The sequence below is a fragment of the Neopelma chrysocephalum genome, unplaced genomic scaffold, assembly GCF_003984885.1.
Source record: "Neopelma chrysocephalum unplaced genomic scaffold, ASM398488v2 Primary Assembly neopelma1_25, whole genome shotgun sequence".
NCBI lineage: Eukaryota > Metazoa > Chordata > Aves > Passeriformes > Pipridae > Neopelma > Neopelma chrysocephalum.
This window is the reverse complement of record NW_020897694.1, coordinates 40,530,855-40,550,713: the sequence shown is the minus strand read 5'-3', so window position 1 is coordinate 40,550,713 and position 19,859 is coordinate 40,530,855. Positions and strand designations below refer to the sequence as shown.

The window sequence follows — 19,859 nt, the reverse complement described above, 5'->3', positions numbered from 1 at the left end:
GTATGCTGATGCTGAAAGGTACACATGGCAAGATTTAGCTTGTATGTGTCCTTATATTTTTTTTTAGTAACTGTTCCAAGAAATAGTAATTTCTGAGCTCTGCATATGTGTGTGTTAGATGCAATTCCCCATATAATTTTCATAGTCTTTTATATTCCTCATGCCTGATATCTCTTGCAGCCCTCTGGGTTTTTACTGGGGATGTGATGGCACTTCCAATACTGAAATTTCTCTGCTGAAGCTCCTCCCTGCCAGGACTCCAGGGAAAAAGATCGGATGAGAGAAAGATAGGTGGATTCCTGTGCCCTGTGAGCATGATGAGATCTTGAAGTGCACGAGAGTGCCATGTTTTCATGTCTGTGAGATGTACTCTTTTGCCTGAAAAACGAGGTTTACAGTAGGAGGAAGAGCAACACCAGTGGCAGTGACATATCAGCAGATGTGAAGAACAACTTGTGTTGAGGAATGGAATAAATACAGAAGAAACACTAGAGCAATGATGATTCTGCTAACAGAGCCTCCTGCTCTGTACAATTAAGAGGGATGCATGGTCCTATAATGTGAACCTTTCAGCATCACATTGAATGTGAGGATGTAAGGAAGGGCCTGTAAATAATTGTTAGGATTTGGAGGAAAAATCATAATAGGGTGTTTGAGATATCCTGTAAAGATAAGGCCCCTGTACCAACAAAAAGATCAAAAGGAACAGTGCGAACACTCAGTGGTGAAGAAAGTGATGACCTCTTAATTTAACGATTCCCAAGAAAACTTGAAGTTATTTTACTAAAATACTGTGAGAGCCCCTGGGAATGAAAGGAAGAATCAGAGCATACAGATGTAAGTCAGTATGGGTGCTTCTGTTGTCAATATGCAACACTCTGCCTGTGGTCAGAAACAGACCTGGAAATGAAGCATGAGAAAAATAAGCCCTATTTCATTGCAACAATTTTGTTGACTCCATCAGGCTGTCTGCAGTCATTTAAAGATAATGGGGAGGAGGTGTTACCCACTGAATGTTACTGTTTTATGATGTGAAAGAAGAGATAGGTGCAGTCTAGTTGGATCTGCCAACTAATACTCAGAGAATATTACTGTCTTTAAACTGTGATGTAATTTGCTTATGCTGTACAGAGCAGAGAAGATACCCTTCTAATAGGAGCTTTTGTTATAGTAATGCCAACAGCAAGGGAAAATATTCAGATTATTTTCCTGGAGATTGAAGCTGCTGCTGTTTGGAAAACAGTGCATTACACCATCTGTTTCCTTCTGATTGCGCACTACCATAGCCATTGTTGTGATTAATTTCTTTGCTTCTAGGCACAAATTTGAGTGCTTGAAAGAAGATTAAAAGCTTGTTTGCAGACAGGGATGTAGCTAATGGCTAGATTTCAGTAGGATTGTGTGTACTTACCAACTTCACAGCTCAAGTCATCAATTTTCTGCATGCATTTGATATGTGAAGAAAGCAAGGAGAACATCCTTTTGCTTCATGGTAATAATCCTCTGCACGAATTGTTGGTGAGGTTTTCACCTTGTGTCAGTAGTGTCATTGCATGCTCAAAACACCTCTGGGGCAACGAGTCACTTTTCACAGAATCACAGAATCATTTAGGTTGGAAAATACCTTTAAGTTCATTGAGTCCAACTCTTAACACTGCCAGGTCCACCACTAGGCCATGTCCCTAAATGCCACATCTGTATGTCTTTCAAATACCTCCAGGGATGGTGACTCACCACTTCCTTGGACAGCCCATCAACTGTTTTTGTGAAGAAATTTTTCCTAATACCCAACCTAAACCTCCTTGGCACAACTTGAAGCCATTTTCTCCTGTTCCATCTACCTGTGCTAGTTTAAAAGTAAACCAGTGGGAGAAACGAACCCAACTCGAGAGATTACAAGTCAGAGTTACAATTTACTAAAAAGATTACAATAAAGGCAATGATACAGAGAAAACTGGTTTTAACCCCCAAAGACAGATGTGTAACCCAGCCCGCAGGTGTCCCCTGGTCCCATTTGGTTCCTGGTAAACTCAACAAGAAACAGATTGTCTCTGCAAATGCTGTTGTTATCCTGTGTCTGACCAGAACCACTGCTTTGTGCCCACCAGTGACAAGCAGCACAAGAAAATGTGGAATTTTTTCTAATATGGATGCTGTGCCTAATCTCAGTTCTTCTTTTGTTTGAAACTTGAGTATATAGTACATTGGCTATGAGCATCATGGTGCTTTTTCACCACTAGGCTGTTCTCATCTTTCCTTCCTTTTAATATCTGAATACTTAAATAGCTTAGTAGGCCTTTGACCCAGGACAGGTAGCACAGCTGCAATATGCAGTGGTCCGTTTGCTTAGTATAAAGAATCTGGAAAACAAGTGATATTTGCATGGCTCATCAGTTCTTAATTATTACTTTGATACTTTTCTTCGTTGTCCCATTTCAAGATTGCCACGTTTGCCCATGATTTCATGCTGAAAGTTGAACAAATTCCAGCTAGAACTAATGATTCTCCTCTGTTAACACAGCATATGCAAACTAGTATTTTGTAATAAGCTATTTAATATTTACTTCAATGTGATTAACTAAAGGTTATCTCTTTGAATTGCTTTCAGAGTAATAGTTGGTAAATCATATTTTAAAAACCTTTTTCAGGGCGATGTGTGTAATGGTATATATTTGGGTTGTGGTAGATCTGTGGCCACACAGAGCATAGTTAAACATAATTGAGAGGAAAATCTTGACTGCCAAGTAAAGCAGCATTATCAATTTCCTCTCTCCTGCATTGAAAGAGACAGGGGGAACAGACAGTGTAGGGTTTCCTGATATGTTTTAAGAAAGCCTGGGATTCATTTCCCCACCCTTCCTTCCTATTAGCTGTTTGTTAACTCCCAGGAAGATTCAGGCTTTTCTTGTGAGACCTCTCTGCTCACATATTCTGGAAACGGGCTCTGCCTTTGAGGGGCTCAGTCCTCACTTTTGTGCAGATACAGGGAGAGGAAGAGGAGTTTTGATGATGAAAGTCTGACTTCGGGCAAGCGAACTGCAGAGGACTTTCTAATTGACAACATTGTATTCACAAAGGTATTTTCTTTTAATTTGCTGTCACAAACACAGCACTTGCCCCTGAGTAATACCGGGTGTTTGAGATACAGAATCAGGAAACACAGAAAGTGTCAGTGGGAGATTTCTGCCCTTGGAGTGCCAAATTTTGAACTGACAAGCAAGACCATAAAGTTAAAAGAAAGAGGTTCAACTTGCCCTTCTTCAGGAGAAACCTCGCATGTTTCTTTGCCACAGCTGAAGATCCCTCACATTAAAGAGAAGGATGTGAAGACAGAGCCTAAAGTATCAGCTACTTGGAGCGAGCAGTGGCGTTGGATCTCCGTTTGCTGCTGGAGTGCACTAACAAATTGGATGTTTTGTGAGGGCTTTTCTTCATCCAAAACAGGGCAGGGCTGTTAGTTTGACTATAGTTATTTTGGATAAAACACCAAAAAGAGACGGTTTCACTGTTTTTTTAAATTTCACTTGCTCATCTGACCTGCTTACATGAGAAGCTGTCCTTCCTTATTCATAGTAATCACACGGAGAGTAGATTGAAAGCGTGGCAAGATGTCCTGTCTGCTGGGTGCAGCACACTAGGAACTGAGAGGGCCTCGCAATTTTGTACAGAAACAATCTTGGCATTTTCAGTCCATTAAGTGCAACTGATTTTTCTTTTTCCTTTCTAGTAAAACCAGGTATTGGTTCCTGAGGAAAAGCAAATAATTGCACTGCGGCTATTTCCAGGCCCTTAAATCCCACCTTTTTTTATCATTTTTTGGTAGCATTTGAATTTGGCAAATAAGTTCCATTGACATTTAAAAACAAAATTAGAGTGTCTTTCTAAAAGTGTTAATTCTGAAGAGCAGATTTTTTATTTTCTTTACTGATTAACTTGGTGAAGATACACCCATGTCTCAACGCCGTTTTTTAAGGGAAAGACATGAAAGTCATTTTAGGATCCTACCAAGATTCTTCCAAATCCTTCATGGCAGACGGCACTCAAGAAATAACCTACATCAAATATGCTCTGGTGAGGCGAATGTATACGTGATTCTACAGTGTGATGTATGTGTGTGTAGAATGTTGCACTTAAATTTGAGTAGCATGTGAGTTGAAAGGAGCAGTAATTAGCCTAGGATATGTGTTACTGATTTTCTCAACTGATGATTCTTGCAGAAACAAGTATTGTTTCTGAAAGCGAACTCATGTAGGGATCCAGCAACTGTTACAGTTAAAAAATATGTATCTTTGTCAATATGAGGTATTACTCATGATAGTGTTTACTCTCTGTCACCAGTACTTACTGAAAAAAAATTTATATCTTATTTTTCCTTGCAGTTCCAGGTGTATGACAGTATCTAACACAGAATTGAATGCTTTACATCAGCCCTCCTTTTATATTCTGGAAGAATGTCACTGAGTGTTCCTATCCTAAAATATATAATTAATTAAGCCAAAAAAATATTTTTAACTGTACTCAAAAAGTCAAGAAGCCTTTTATCTTTAAATTTTTAAATTTAAGTTAAAATTTTTAAATTAGGACTTGCCACCACTTAATCTCAAAGTATGTTTCATACAGTGTGTGGTGTAATAACACATTAGTGTGACTGATAATTATATAATCTTTGTGTTTAGTAAAGCTACCTTTTGGGTTTTTTTTCTCTGAACTAAGTCAACTCTGCCTGGCTAAAATAAGCTGAATTACAATTTTTCAATAATTAATTAAAACTTTCTTGGTTTTTTTATGTATAGTGACCTATTGTGGTCTTAAAAAAAAAAAGAGGACTTTTTTTGTTTCTTTTTAAATTAATTTGAAAGTTGAAATCAACATAAGCTAGGCTACCTTAGTTAATTTTCAAGGCTTTTCAATATTCCTTTCTTTAATGTTGACATTTACTGTTAGGAAAAAAAATAAGAAGAGAAAAATGCCTCTCTGGTGATTCATTTTTCTCACACCTTCATTTGTACTGTGCTCACGAGTCTTTTGTCATCTACTGGGTTTGGAATTAAAATTGTAAGGGTTTTTTTGTAAACTTTGTTTATAACCTCTGAAACGTAAAGATTTCACCTTTCCTGACTTATCAGTTCTAGACATTCATGAGGCCAAAGCTTGGTATTTTTAGGGGTACTAAATAGTAAATTATAAAAATTTAACATTTAATTCTATTCAGCTCAGAATAGAAAAAGTTTTTATGTTAATTGCTGTTAATCACAGTAAAGAAAAATGAAGAAAAATTTAGTAATATTTTAACCACATGGGATGCAGTCTTGCAAAGCAAAGCAAAACAAGATCTCCTCTAATTTGAGTCTTACTTTCATGTAGCATTCAACCATCACTTGGTAGCACTCACACTGCTATCAAGTCCTAAGTGTAGCCATAAAAGCCATCACTTTCACCAAAAATTTTATAATATTTATGTTTTTATGAGTTTCAGGCACCTGCTGGCCATTCATCAAATGATTGGAGCTAATTCCAAGTACAGGCAAAGCTTGACTACATAGGAGAAAAGCACAGATTTATTCTGTTGAACACATTCTAACATAGTTTTCCTAATTTTTGCCTAATTTCCTTTAGACTAAGCTCCTTAATATAAATCTTGTAATGCCATACAATCATCTTTTACTTACAGGTTCCTTTCACTACATATAAGTGTGTGTGTAGTCAGAAAATAGTATGTTTCTCTAGGAAGCTGTCTGTTCTGTCTCCCACCCATTTTTATTATTATTGCAAAACTCCTTTTGATCATGTTGCAGCCTTTTCTGTTTGAAGTCTTCAAGTATACAAAAATTCCATTTCCTTTCCTTCCTGTTACCCATTTTATGTTGACAGTAGGAAAGCAATTATATGCTTTTAATGTATATTCAGTAAGAATTATTCAATTGTTTTGGTCAAAGCTGTTTTATGGCCTTTTTGGACTGATAGGAGCTTTCACACCTTGCTGGTGGCAAACCTCAGCTTTCAGTGGCACTTTCAGATCAAATGTTACACAGAAGGTGGATCAAAGTTTTAGATTGTAGAAGGGAAGAGGTACTCCAGCCTGGGAACATTTTTGTCCTGTAGATATGCTAGGTGAAATTACAATTTTTTGGCAAGAATGTATTTCTCAAGTAAATGTGCTTGTGGTTCTGTGAATCCCGTGATTTATGCACCTCTCTTCTCCTTGTGACAAAGTTGAGCCACTCTGTCCTGCTGTCCCAGGTCTCACAAAGCTTTGTTCTCTCTTCATTAGCATCTCTGGAAATTGCTGAGAGCATGTTTGCTTCACTGTGACTTCATCCTTTCCCTGCATGGTAAAATCTTTAATATAGAATATAGTAATCTTTAACTGAACTATAAATATTCTAGTTCATATATTTATTTTGCATTATCTTATTTACCTTAATAAGGGAAGCTGAGCTTGGTTCCAGAGTCGTCATACTTCATGAAATCCACCTCTGTTTTATTTTCATTTTAACAAAGCAGACTTTATTTTACTGCAGCTCGTGGACAGTTGGATCTGTCCTCCTTGGCCTAATCCTCACTGTGCTGTTCCCTGCAGGTGTCTTCTACTCAGGGCAGGCTGTGTTGCCCTTATCCGCTCACGCCGGTTGAGTCCTAGCTCTGGTGACACTTGTTCTTTGGAATGCAGAGATTTGGGACCAGCTGCCATGTGGCCTCTACTGGCTGGGTAGCCAGAGCCCAGGCTGGTACAGCCAGGCTTGTGTGAGGCAGTATCGTGTTTTCTGAATCTGTCGCTGAACTGTGTCTCTTCTGTGTGCTTCTGCATCTCTGACTGCAAGCAGGTGGGGCAGCAGTTGTAGATTTGTGGAGGATTTCAGCTCTGGAAAGCTGTGGCTCTGAGCAGTCTTCTGTGAGGACACTTGTCTCCCATCAGCAGGGGAGATTTCCCAGGGTGCTGTGGCCCTTTGTGGTGGGCTTCCTGACACAATGCTCATAGACCATCCTTTGAGATTCTCCCTCTTCTCGCTTTCTCTGAGCAAATGGGAACAGTAGGTCAGCTTGAACTGAAAGCTGCAAAACGAGTCTGGCAAGTAGAGACGCCAGAGACATCTGTCTTCAGTCTGTGCTGCGCGTAGTATGGATGGGGAGTATCTTTGGAGGCATCCTGCAGTCTGCATCTTTTCACACTGGATTCAGGTTGGTTTTCTGACTAAGATGACTGAAGCAGTTTGCTTTCATGTGTAGCTCTAGGCGTGTAATGAATGGATAGATGAGGAGACTGTCCATGTCACAGGGTCCTTCCAAGCCAAAGAAGTTCTGCAAAAAGGTACGGTGAGGCAGCGCTGTAATGTGTGTGTCTAATACTAATAGACTTTTGTAGTAAAGGAGTCAGATAACCTCAATAATCCACAACAAAGAGTGAAGAAGAGTCTAGGGGAAGAGCACCTTTGCATCTTCTGTGTCAGCCGAGGGGACGGAGATGTGGTACATCTTTTGGAGTTGTATGAATATTTCTATTAGATATTGGTCATTCTTGTATGGGGAGAGGGAGTTAGCTTACAGACAGGCTAGCAAAATGTGTGGATGCAGAAAATGTCAGACTGAGCATACTAATATAGCAGAAATATTTAAGTACCTGAAGACTTCAATGTACCTGAAGTCAGGTACATTGTACCTGATGTAGCCAAAGCCTGCCTGGAACCTGTGCAAATACTGACATTTCTGGTTGGTGTTCAAGTCTGCCACGACAACTTTATTACTGTTAGTCCTGGCGCTAGATAGGTCAAGGCATGTAAGGCTGTGTTTTCTGTTTGCTGCATTCACATTTTTGTTTGCTAGCTGTGTTGAAAAGGGATTAATTTGAGATTTTGAGCTTCCATGCTTGAGACTTTCATTACCTGTCCTGCTTGAAATGTCGTTGCAATTTTTCTATCAGAAAGATAGAGAAGAGAGTTGGGTGTGAATCCATAGCAGAGGTGACAAACTGTACTTCTGAGTGAGCAATTCAATACAACTAGTTCCAGATAGTATGGTGAATATCTGCATGAAAAACAGTTTGCTTTGCCTTGCTAAAACCTAACACTAGTGAAAATATGCTTAGGGCTTATGCCTATGCTTAGATATACTGTATGAGACACTGGGTATATCAGCAGTCTGTAAATATTCAGGGTGGGGACATGAGGGGAGAACACTATAATTAAAGAGATAATTACAAGAACAATGGCATTAGTGGAGGAAAATATATTTGTAAAGTCATCTTGTGCCACCTGTTGCATTTATGGAACAAAGTTCAGTTAATAGGAAAGCTCTAACCTTCTCATGTTAGTTTGTTCTGAGCAGAGGAAGAGAAAAGTGGACCTTTTTCTTCTCTGATGATGAATCAGAGAGGAATTTCAGTAGCAGAAATGAAGAGTTATTATTTTTTCTCAGAATGGTGTTCATGGCTGGACTTTGTAGCGCAGGGTAAGTTGGCTTAACTTTATAATAGTTCCTAGGTCTTGTAAATGTAAACAGACCTGTGTAGTCTGTTAAGTCAGGGGTGTGTAGGTGTGTGGCTTGGGACTGCGTTCTTGGAAGAGTTTTGAACATGTTTTGTGTATGCCAAAAAAGCATGCATTTCAAGAGTCTTAATATAAATTTTGAAAGCTCACTGATTCTTTAAAATACACTCTGTTCATCGAAATACACATCATTGGGAGAGTGTGTGTTGTGGATGGTAGTGTTTGGATTTTATTTTAAGAACCTTCTCCAAAGGAAGTAAAATATTAAATATTTTGGGTTCTAAATTTTCATATAAGGTTTTTATAGACCTTTCTTTCCTCTCAAATATCACACCCCAAAGTTGTTACCATTTAATATCTGTGATGTACCTAAATTCAGTGATTTATTGGGCTCAGACAAGTTACTTGGTGAAAAGTGAGCACATCAGCAAAACAGCTGACATCTTTCCAAAGACAGAAAACTTTCCAAGCAGTATGTCCATCAAAAGTGAACTGTTTCTCTCTTCAAATAATTTTCAGAGCATCATCATACAATTTAATAGGGACATATTCGGTATATGTTTTCTGATTAAGAGGTTGCTACTATTCAGAGATACCAATTCAGTGACACTGGCAAACGTCTTTCTTCCTTCACTTAATATGTCTGTATTGACTTATATAAATCTGAGAGAACTCAGCCTTTCTTTTTTTAAATCCTTTTTGCTGCCTTTTTATTAATTTAAAAAGCTTTATTCTTTGTGTTAAAAAGTAAAAGTGAAGAAAATGCACGATTTGAGGAGAGTATTTTACAATCACATTAAGATACATGCTTTGATGGAAAGTAGAAATATCTAAAAAGAATGATATTATCAGGAGATTTTTGAGATGGTCCCACTCAAGATTCCTGAAATTGCTTATTATTTCATATTTCTTGTGTTAAAAAGTGATTTGAATAAAATTATAATATTTTAAATTACACTGTTGTAAAAGTTACTATTTTAAAATTTTTGGTGCCTTAACCTGGAGGGAAGAATTTTACTTCTCTAGCTGTGTGCATGATGAAGGAATATGTAGGTTCTGGGGTACTGATATACAGGCCACCACTTTTATTTTCCTGGATGATGATTCTTCCAAGAAAACAAGGGCTTTAAAGAGTCTTTGTAATGAGCAAGAGACACACACACACAGAATTAGGGGCAATAAAAGACCTTGCTTCTAGGTTCCTTTTCCAGTAGATCCACACTGACTGAATTCCATGAGCCTGTTCCCTTGCCCCTTGGATCTCCCCAGCCTCAGCCTGTGATTTTCTCTTTTTCCCTTTTTGCTAATATTTAGGCTGTCTATGAGTTTTCTTACAGGGAACAGACCTTTTCTAAGGGGTGTTGTGTGACATTAAGGGTTGCACATGTGAACGGAAGGAAAAAATGTGAAAAATACTTACTTCAATACATGTAATATAAATCCTCAGACAACAAAATCTGTGTCTGTGATGCTTGAAATGGGGAAAAAAATGTCTTCCTGTGCATTAGTACTATCTGAAAAGCCCAGTTAATTAGAGACACTAGCATATACAACATTACTGTCATAATAGGCAGTGAGCTAGTACAAATTTATATTTTTCCTGCTTTCATGGCTGCTGAAGAATATTTGAAAAAAATAATGCAATAATGAAAAAAAGAACTTAGAGTTTCCCTGATCAATAATCTGAGAGACTTTGCTTCAATAATTTAGAGAAAAATTACTTCCTGTTCTTACAACGTATTTTTGCACTTCCACATAGAGAATTGTCAACAAGTAGATATTTGTTCTTTGGGCAGAACCAGTCCTGGAGCCAGGATGTAACTTTATTTACACCCTTTATCTTCTTAATTGTTCTTTCAAGAAGTTACAATTCTCATGTGCTGTTGCAATCTGTTTAGCTCTACTGAAGTCATGCTTAATAAGACGGTTTGCACTACTTCCTCTTACTGTGTATGCTTACAGTGTTTAATGAAATCCCACATGATCTCCAAATTAACCTCAAAGGTTAAGCTAACCTGAAAAGGTTGAACACACATGGCCTCTTGGTGAAGCACACTAAGTCAAAAGGATCAAAGTTTATTGTAAGATTTCCAGCGCTTCCTGATTGAAGCTAACTCTTGTATTTACTTATATATTTTATCTTGTTTCAGAGCCACTGTGTCTTCTTCCAAAGCAGGAAGCGAAGACCAGTGCAAATTTAATGTGCATTTCTTGCTCATTGATTTACAAAACACCCCAAAAGACATTTTATCCAATCTCCCACACAGTTTCTGTTTGTTGTACTTTGACTCGAGTATGGCATGAAACCTTTCTCAGTCTTGTTGGTTGGTGTTTTTTCTGTAAATAATGGCTAAGAGCTGCTTACAGTCTTAGTTTTCATATTTACTTACTCTTCAGCAATCTTTGGTGTCATTGACTGTGAGTTTGTCAACTTGCACACAATTCAGGGTGAGGGACCAAGCTGTTGAATAAGTTCATTCTTCCCTTTTGGAGTGAGGCCAAAGAACTAACTGAAGGACATGGGAATCTTCTGTAGGGGCCGCTTCTTCTCCCTTCTCATCCCCAGGTGGAAAAAAAATGAGATTTTTCCAGCTGCATTGCTATCAGCATGCAGTGAGTTTTGATCTTGTTTTAATCAGTCTTACATATTTTAATCAGTCTTACACTTATTTGTAATTTCAAAATTTCTAGTCAGTTCTGGAACTTTTGTAAATAGAGGTCACAAAAAAAGTGGGTCCAGGGACTGAGCTAGAAGAAGACCTTGAAGGGCTCAGAGGGGATGGATTGCATCCATTTTAGTAAAGAGTTTTGTTCATTTAACAAACACATAGCAGTGGGGCAGCTGGGAGAAAGTGATTCTGTAATTTCAGATGTGAGTGGTTAGTCAAGAGTATGCTTCTAAAAAAATGTGTCTTATTGTATCTTATTGTCCTGGATTATAATAACTCTTGTGATTTGTGAATTCCCTACAGTAATCTTAATCTTGACAGGGCTGTATTCTGAAAATCATTAGGAGTTTCAGATGGACAGTCCTAACATAGTTACTTAGTTGTATTACTGATGAGTAATTCTCTGAATGATTCCCTCTTTTAATGTAGAAGCCTCCAAAGTATGTGACATATAGTTTATATGATTCTATGTCAAAGGATTAGTTGAAGAACTCATTTATCTGTGTCCTTTGGCTTTTGGGGAAGGAACTACTTGCTTTTCAGGCTTTTATTTGAAGGAAAGATGTAATATATATTTCCTTCCTTTTTTTCTTTTAGGTGAAAGATAAGATTTCATGAAACACAAGCAACTTGTTTTATTCAGTGAGTCTGTGGAGCAGAATTACTCTTTAATTCCTAAGCCTTCATGATTAAAAAATAAGTATTTTCTCTGTTTTAGCCAAACACTTATCTAATACCTACCCTCTTTGGTGGATTCCAAATGTGTATATGAGAAAGTGGATAAGGATCAGTAGGTCAGTTGTTTTTAAAAAAAGCTGGTATGTGAAACGAAGAATTCAAGATGCTGCCTCTATCCTTTTACATTAGAGAAATTCTACCTTTCCAATACTGCTTGTTATAGCTGGATTTCTGAAACAGAAACTCAAAACATGTCCTTCTAGAGAGCCCCAAACCACACAGCTCTCCTTCAACTCTCCTTTCAAACTCTCTAGCTTCTACTATCTATATCTCTAGGACTCTAGTAGTGTCTTCAGACATTTTAACTTGACTGTGCATGTGGGGCACAGGTAATGTTTTGCGGTCTGTCTCTGTGTCATCTACCACGATGGCCATCAAAGACTGTTCAAGGACTTCAGGTCCAAGTAAAGGTGGTGTCTACTATCTTCTTCAGTATAAACTTTTAGCCTTTTGTTTGATAACATTTGACCTTGGTTTTTTCTCTGATTTTTTTTCTGACTTCCAGCTATTGAAAATTATGTTCTTTGTCTGCAAGGTAAGTTGTAATAATTATTTTTGCAGATGTTGTCATGTGCCTTTATAGCTATTTTAGGGATCAATTCCTTGGGGAAGAAAAAAAAATCAAGATTCCTGGGGGGTTTGAGTGTTTTCCTGTTTAATTGGAAGTTATTTCATAATTGAGAAGCAAAATTTTTTTATGTTGGTAATATGAAAACGTTTTATGCTGTGCTTTGCTTACAGAAATACATGATCTTTTTTACTTGAATTAGCTAAGATATAACAGTCTCCAGATGCATGTGCTGAATAATGACAAAGAGTGCTTAATATTTCATGAAAATATCCCCTTTGACTGAATGAAGTATGTACATGGCTCATACGTTGATGAACAGAATGTCCTATGGCAGAAAAGATATCCAAGAAATAAAACAGAGGTTTAGTCATCTTTTAACTCAAGCAGCAAGACAAAATGTGTGTTTAAGATAGCCTGGTGGGAGATTGCTTTTTTCCTGAGCATGACTGGAACTTTTAAAATTTGTCTTGTCAAGTAAAAACACTAACATTGTTTGCTGTTTGAGAGAGGAACTTCATTGGCTCAGGTTACTGTCTGTACAGTGGTACTTAGGCGTTGTATGAACCACCAAGGCTCAAAGACACAGGATGATGTAAATGGAAGTTGGGTACATCAGCCAAAAAGTGGGACCCTCAGAGTCCTGGCTTGGTCTTTTGGGTCCCTAGGTATCACTGCTTGGTGAGTACAATTTTCACAGTGCCCAGAAATAACCCTCTGGGAATGCCAGATATGCCACCCTAAAATGCAGTGGCATCCTTAACTAAGGAGATCCTCTGCCTACGTCCTGTAAAGTGTTCTAATCTGTTCAGCATGCTCCAAGCACGAGTAACATGCACCCACAGTTCAGCACAAAACCAGTCTCTGCTACCATTATCACTGAAAGCATTAAAGGAGGTTTGATGGTACCGACCTTTACTATTAAAACTTAAAAACATAAGAACTGTCTTAGTGGCTCCCAACGAAGCATATTTCTTTGCCAAAGGAAAGACTTGGGGTTTTGGCCCAGCTCTTGGAATTGCTTTCTGTATTCAGTTTTCTAAATACAGATCACACTGTGTGCAGAGAACTTGAGTTGTGTTGAAAGAATTTGTAAAGAACCTTCAGGTTTTGAGATGTGAGGAGGTTGTTTTGAGGATCACGCCCTTGGACTCAGGTAACAGCTTTCTCCCTGAAAGTGCCTAAGCCACTCTTTGGCAGTGAATTCAGTTTAGTGCCTAAACACCTGGAATTTGTATGGGAGTTTGAGGTTAAAGATCTTAGTCACAAGAGTTATGGATCTTCCACCCGGTATTTTCCATTCTAGCATGCTCTCAGTATAAAAAGAGAAACGGTATTCCCAAGCCTGTCTTATCAGATACATTTTTGGCCATTTGCCCAGTTTGAGGTCACCTCAGTTTACCTGCTTCAGTGTTACAAAGTAACTGAGCATATTTTTTGGGAACAGGGAGTCATAAACAGAATAATAACAACTGTTTTCCACATTACACTGCTTCCTTCTCTTGGTTACGAAAACCTACTATCATTGTTTACATTGAAATAATGAGCATGCTCTGTCCTCTCTCCCTGTCCCAGCACACACCAACCTCGAATCCTTGTGGTCCACAGGATTTTTATGGATGCTCTGCAGCACACTGCTGCCCCGAAGTCTCCTGTCCAAACAATGGGCTTGTTCACTCTTGAATAGTTTAAATTTTTAAAACAATTTCCTCTATGTGACCATGTTTACTTTAGAAAGGAAAAAACAGAGGTTGCTGTTGTTACCTGCACACAGAAGCAGTGCTTCAGAGAGAGTAAACATGTTTTACAGCACAATGCCAACAGTTAAGCAAGTGAGGGGAGGCAATATGGTATGAAATAATAACATCAGAACAGAGAAAACGTAACAAAGTAGGTTTTGTGTTACAGTTTGCCAAACTGGGGAGCACACCAGAAATATACTGATTAGCTCCTAATCTCTGCTGTTGCATGGGAGGCAGTAACTTCAGTGGAATTGCTGCCACAGACAGGAACAGGATTGCATTAGGACTGAGTCTGTTTCTCAGTGTTTAAGCTTCAGGAGAAACTTCGGTTACCGGTTTATAGCGCAGCACTTAATCTGAAGACCTTCTTGCAAGAGTAATGTTTGCACAAGCTCTTTATCAGCCAACTGCTGGTGGCTGCACCTGTGAATCTTTAAATGCCTGTGAATTCAGCCCAGCTGGGCTGGCTGAAGCTAAATACCAGTCAGCTACCAGGAGGTGCCAGATGGATGCATGCTGCTTTTTTGGGCAAGCTGATGATAGAGCTGAGTCTTTTCCTTCCACTCAGGTGCAATGAGAGGTTCTTCCTTCTTGCCTGAAGAAGAAAACATGAAATAAGCTCAATGAAGTCATGGTTTTTTGTTGTTGGTTTGTGGAGACTAACACACTTACATGATGTTATCTCTTTGTAGCTGAGCTGCTTTTTTTCTTCACAAGTTAATGAACTAGGGTGGTTATAAAGATGTGCAGTGGGGGTTTTTTCTGCTTAAAGGAATTATATGCAGCTAATGGTAGAGAGTTGAATATGTGTTATATATGTGAGCTGCACTATTCGTTCATAGTGCAGGAAAAGAAATTCTAATGAAGAAAACCCCCTGAGAGCTGATGGAAAACACTTCCAGAATCTTAGGATCGGGGAAAAACAGAATATTTTGGGGCTGGTGGAAACTAAATGCATTTTTTGCAGAGGTAACAAGAAGAGCAGAAAGAATGGCCGGGGGTTGTGTCTGTGTTGTCACTTACTCCTGTGAGATTGATGGGCATTAGTTCAGCTGCTGCATGTGTCAGAACAAGTGGAATTTGCTCTTTGGCATTTGTTTCATCCTTCTTTGTGTCTCCTTTCTCCTTATGGAAAGGAGAAGAAACATAAAACTGCTTCAAAAGCTTTTTGGGATTAAGGTGTTTTCCCAGAACTGCCAAAGGGAGGAACTTCGCAAGTTTTGCTTTCTGTTAATTGCAAAATCCTAAGCAGTGGAGACTAGGAGGTTGATGTGATGGGTTGCCAACTTTTTATAGTTCTTTCCTAAAGGTTTGAAATATTACATCTCTTACATGACTGGTGCATCTATTTTTGTTATTGCTCATCTCAAAATAGTATGAAGGTTTTTGAGGCGTACTGAAAAAGCCAGCCTCCTGAAATTAGAGGTTAAATGCTGATAAACCGCCCTTGGCAGAGGCAGGGCTTTGTTGTTTCAATTCACAACCCTGCCTGAGCTGTCACACCTAGGCCAAAAGTAAATACAGTACCAGGGCAAGTAGCAGTCTTTAATGTGGAAAATTAAGGTAATGCTGCTATTAATGAGCTTGGTCTCCATACTGCTTTCCTGAATGGGCCAGGAAACTAGAAAAGAAGGAAGAGGTCTTCTTTAGGCTGATTAACATCTCAGGGACTGGCTGCTTTTTCAATCAGGTAAGGGTATAGGCTTCCTGTTTGCTTCCCAGAGACTGGAAACAGAACACAGATATGGCTGCTATGCTGCAATAGTTTATGGATGTTACAACAGCTCTTTGCAGGGTTAGGGGGTTTTTTAATTTATTTTGAAGAAGTGGTCAGTGCCTTTTTAAATGATACAATAATATTTTCTTAAAAATTCTGCATCTACAAAGTAAAAAGGTGATTGTATGTCATTTCTTTCCACAGAGAGCAACCCATGCAGGCTTTGTCTCTTCTCCACTGACTTAATCTAACCAATATCATGCTGCTAAGCACAAGGGATAAGGTATTTTATTCTCTCGTTGCAGTGAGACTTTCTTTCTTAAAGGGTAATTTCTGTCAAGACCCTGAAGCAGTTCTCCTGGTTGGCTCTCCAGAAGAAACTAGCCTGTTTTCTGCTTTTTTTCTTTTTGATTGGTGGAAAATGAGCTTTCGTTGCTCTTTATTGGTGTTAAAACTCTTCTTTTCTTAAGGAAACTGTGGAGCTTGTTGAGGCCCAAAAGGGTGAAAGGATTGGCTAAGGGAGAAATTGAGATACTGTTTTGGAAACCTTTAAGGGGTTTGAGGATTGCTCAGTGTGTTTGCTTGCATTTTTTCACACTTTTCTCATGTGTGGGGCCTGGGTGGGTTGCACAGCTTCCTGCAGTGTGCATACCTTGGCTACAAAAATTCCAAATCATAAGTCAAAATCAAAACTGCCTTGATAAATAAGAAGACAGTGGCATTTTTTTCCTATCAGTTATGTGGGTTTTGCTATTTTCAAATGTAACCTCGCAATAATCTGGGCCAGATTTATGCAGTGCAAGGACTTAAGGTTGATGGCCAATTCTGAAGAATTTTGCCTATAATTGCCAATCTAAAATGACAAATAACTGATATGATCCCATAACCAGATTTTTTTAAAACTCATTTGGAGCTACGAATAATCTTCCACTACTGAAATATTTTAATTAACTTGTCCAAATCTACCCCAAATTATTATTTTAGAGATATGATAGAATGAATAATTTTTATCTCTTAATTTTACCACAGATCAAAACCTCTGTCATCTCTCCTCTCTGTCCTGTGTGCTCTTTAGGGATTTTTGGGAATGATGATTTCTGCAAAGTTTTATTTTCCTTTCCTTCCTTTGTAATAAAGTTTTGCAGGCTTTATCTGTGTTTGTCAGTGTTACAGGAGTATCTGATATTTTTGTTGGAACCGGTTCTCCCACAGCTTTTGACCTGAAAGATTTTCTGCTTCCCGATTATCTTGTTCATCTGGAAAAAAATGATTCTGTGTACTTCAAGAGTCATAAAAAGGGTTTCCTATTGGTGACAAAGTTTTATATTTTGACTATAAATATAGTTGTGAGTGTGTCACAACACTTACTTTGTTGTAATGGTCTCTTTTGGTTTTACTTACTTTTTGAAATAATGTTCTTATTAATGTAATGTTTCAGAATACATAATAAAACTGTTTTTCCTTTCCTGAGTCAAATTCCTGTGCTGCTTTTATCTTGTGTTTCTGTTCTTATTACTTACTGTTGGATTCTCCTTTCTACTGCCTCTAAACTCCACAGCCTTTTTTTTTCCCTCCTTCATTTGCTCCTTTAATCCCATTGCTGATATAAAAATAGATCTCATCTTCATTTTTCTGATTTTTAGTCCTAACTTCTATCTGACTTCAACAGTGATTTGGTTTCCATCCTTAATTACAGTTTTCAGTTCTTATCAGACTGCAATTCCCATCTCTGAATTTTGAACACCACTACAGACACCTTCAGCCCCAAGCCAGGAGTCCTCTTTTCCTCACCCCAGTGCTACCTGAGTAGCAACATCCCTCTGCAGACACCGCTGTACTGAGTATCGCTGCAGTTTGTGACGTTAAAAAGGCCACTTCCATTTCTCTGTTGGCGTTGTAGCTGTGGACAGTCAGAGCTGTCACTAAATACTGCAGGATAAAGTGTGTTACTACTAACTCCTGTGTGATTAAATTCAAGCTGAAGACAAGTCCAGTTTTTGTGTCTCTGTGAAACAAGAAACCTTGATAAATCCTGCTGCACAGCCAAGGAGAGGCCTATGATTAAATACTTATGGGAGAGCTTATTTAGAGAGGACATGTAAACAAAAAAATATAAACTGATTAAAATTCAGTTCTCAAAACACCAGAAAGATATAATTTTTTAATTAGAAATTGAAACAGATGTATGACAACCGTGTTCAGTGGCCAGGCTTCTATCATCGTTTTGGGGAAAGCTCCTAGGTGTAGTCATGAGGTCACAGAAGTACCATCCTTGATAGGGTGTTACACTACCTTAAAAAGTACTGATGTGTTCTTTTGCTTTTTGTTTTACTTTTCAGATACTTGGTGTGAGGGTTGTGTAATCTTCAAAACTTTGAGATTTAGTTTTGTCTTAAGTGCAAAGTGTACTTTCAGTATGGAATTTTTCAGCAGCCTTCCTTATGTTTTTTCCTGACATTATCTTTTTCAAAGGTACCACAGGGTTCAGCCTTTTAATTGAATAGCATCCTTTCCTTTTTAGTGCTCCAGAAACTATTGGTATTACCAGCATGCTTGTTTTCAATGAAAAGTGTGTCTTTCTTCATGATTGGCAGTTTTTATTGCCTTTTTTAAAGCAGTTTCAAAGTGGGTTACTTTTGTTGCTGTGTGAATATTTAACTAACTGCTTAGTGTAATGGATTTATACAAACACATGTTTGTGTGTGCATATATGTATTATGTGTGTATAAACTAATTTTAATCCTTGAAATCTTTTGATGTAAACCAGACAGAATTGGAAATTTTGAATGTGTGATGACTTCAAAAAGAATGAAACCTTTTTCGCATTCATTCTTTGAAAAAAAACATCAAGAAGGATTAGAAGGAGAAAATTAATAGGGCTTTTAAATAGTTTAGTGTGATAAACTAGATGCCAATAGATTATGCATCAAATTGCGCAACATCTTCAAAACTCCACACAATTATAAATTCTGCAGTTACAGGTGTGAGTTAGGTGTATTTTGCTAGGGTTTTTTTTGCTAGGGGTTTTTTTGAGAGAGTATACATTTAGATTATGCTAAAGATGATCCTATAAGGATAGCTTCTGTCATGCTAAATTGCACGAAGTGCCACATAATTTTATTGGTTTGCTTTTTTGCTAAGTACCACACCCCTGAAGGAAAAATATGTTTAATAATTATATTTCAATATTGAACTTACCAAACTTCAATATCCTTTACCACAAACATTGCCACCCTCATGCTGCACACTTGCACATGCTTTATAAAGCAGGTACAGTGTCTTGTATATTTAAACCACAGTCATAGCTTCCTTCTCTGGGTTTCATAAAACTATGATGACACAGTCTTTTACCCTCAATTGACTTTGCATGCATCTTCAACAGCTTCTCCCACGACATTTTCCTCTGCGCTGCCGGCTGGAGCCTGTCATTCACAGCCCATGCTGAGGTGGGAGGGAGAGCTTAACCTGAGTGCAGAGCGTGAGTGGAGTTGAAATTAACTTCTTTGCATTTATAAATGTATACACTTATGCCCACACATTTTTTTTCAGAGAGCTGTTGCTCCTTCGTGTTTTAATAGAGCTTAATTTTGCACTAAAATCTTCTTACTGACATGTGTGCCCACATAGCACAATTTTCCCCTCTGGTTGTATTTCAAGGTGGATCATGAAGGCCGGGGAAGGGTTTTGTGCTTCAACGCCTTTGTTCTTTCTTAATGCTGTTCTCTGAAGTGCACAGCTAGGAAATCAGGTGTTATCACCATGGGGCAAACGTTTCACCATGCCCACACCCCAAAATAGAGTGCTAAAATAAAAACGCATTCAGTTACTGGCTGGAACCCTCTTTTCACAGGAGAGTGTTTCACAGGAGCCCAGTCCAGATTTCTATGGAGAATGGAACTGCTACAAAGAAAATCACCTTTGCCTTAAACACCCATTAGCCAA

At 38.3% G+C, this 19,859-nt stretch overlaps 1 protein-coding gene across 8 annotated transcripts in view; it reads left to right on the top strand.

Moving 5' to 3' along the window:
- Positions 1–19,859, top strand: part of MCF2L (MCF.2 cell line derived transforming sequence like) — a 162,921-nt gene that overhangs the window by 59,076 nt on the left and 83,986 nt on the right. The window contains exon 1 of one of the 8 annotated variants that reach the window (XM_027675056.1): positions 3,844–4,071. The exons of the other annotated variants lie outside the window; for them this stretch is intronic. Within the exon in view, the coding sequence (XP_027530857.1) occupies positions 3,951–4,071 (121 nt within the window). The 5' untranslated portion in view covers positions 3,844–3,950. Of the gene's footprint in view, positions 1–3,843; positions 4,072–19,859 lie in introns of those variants that run through there. 8 annotated transcript variants of the gene reach the window in all.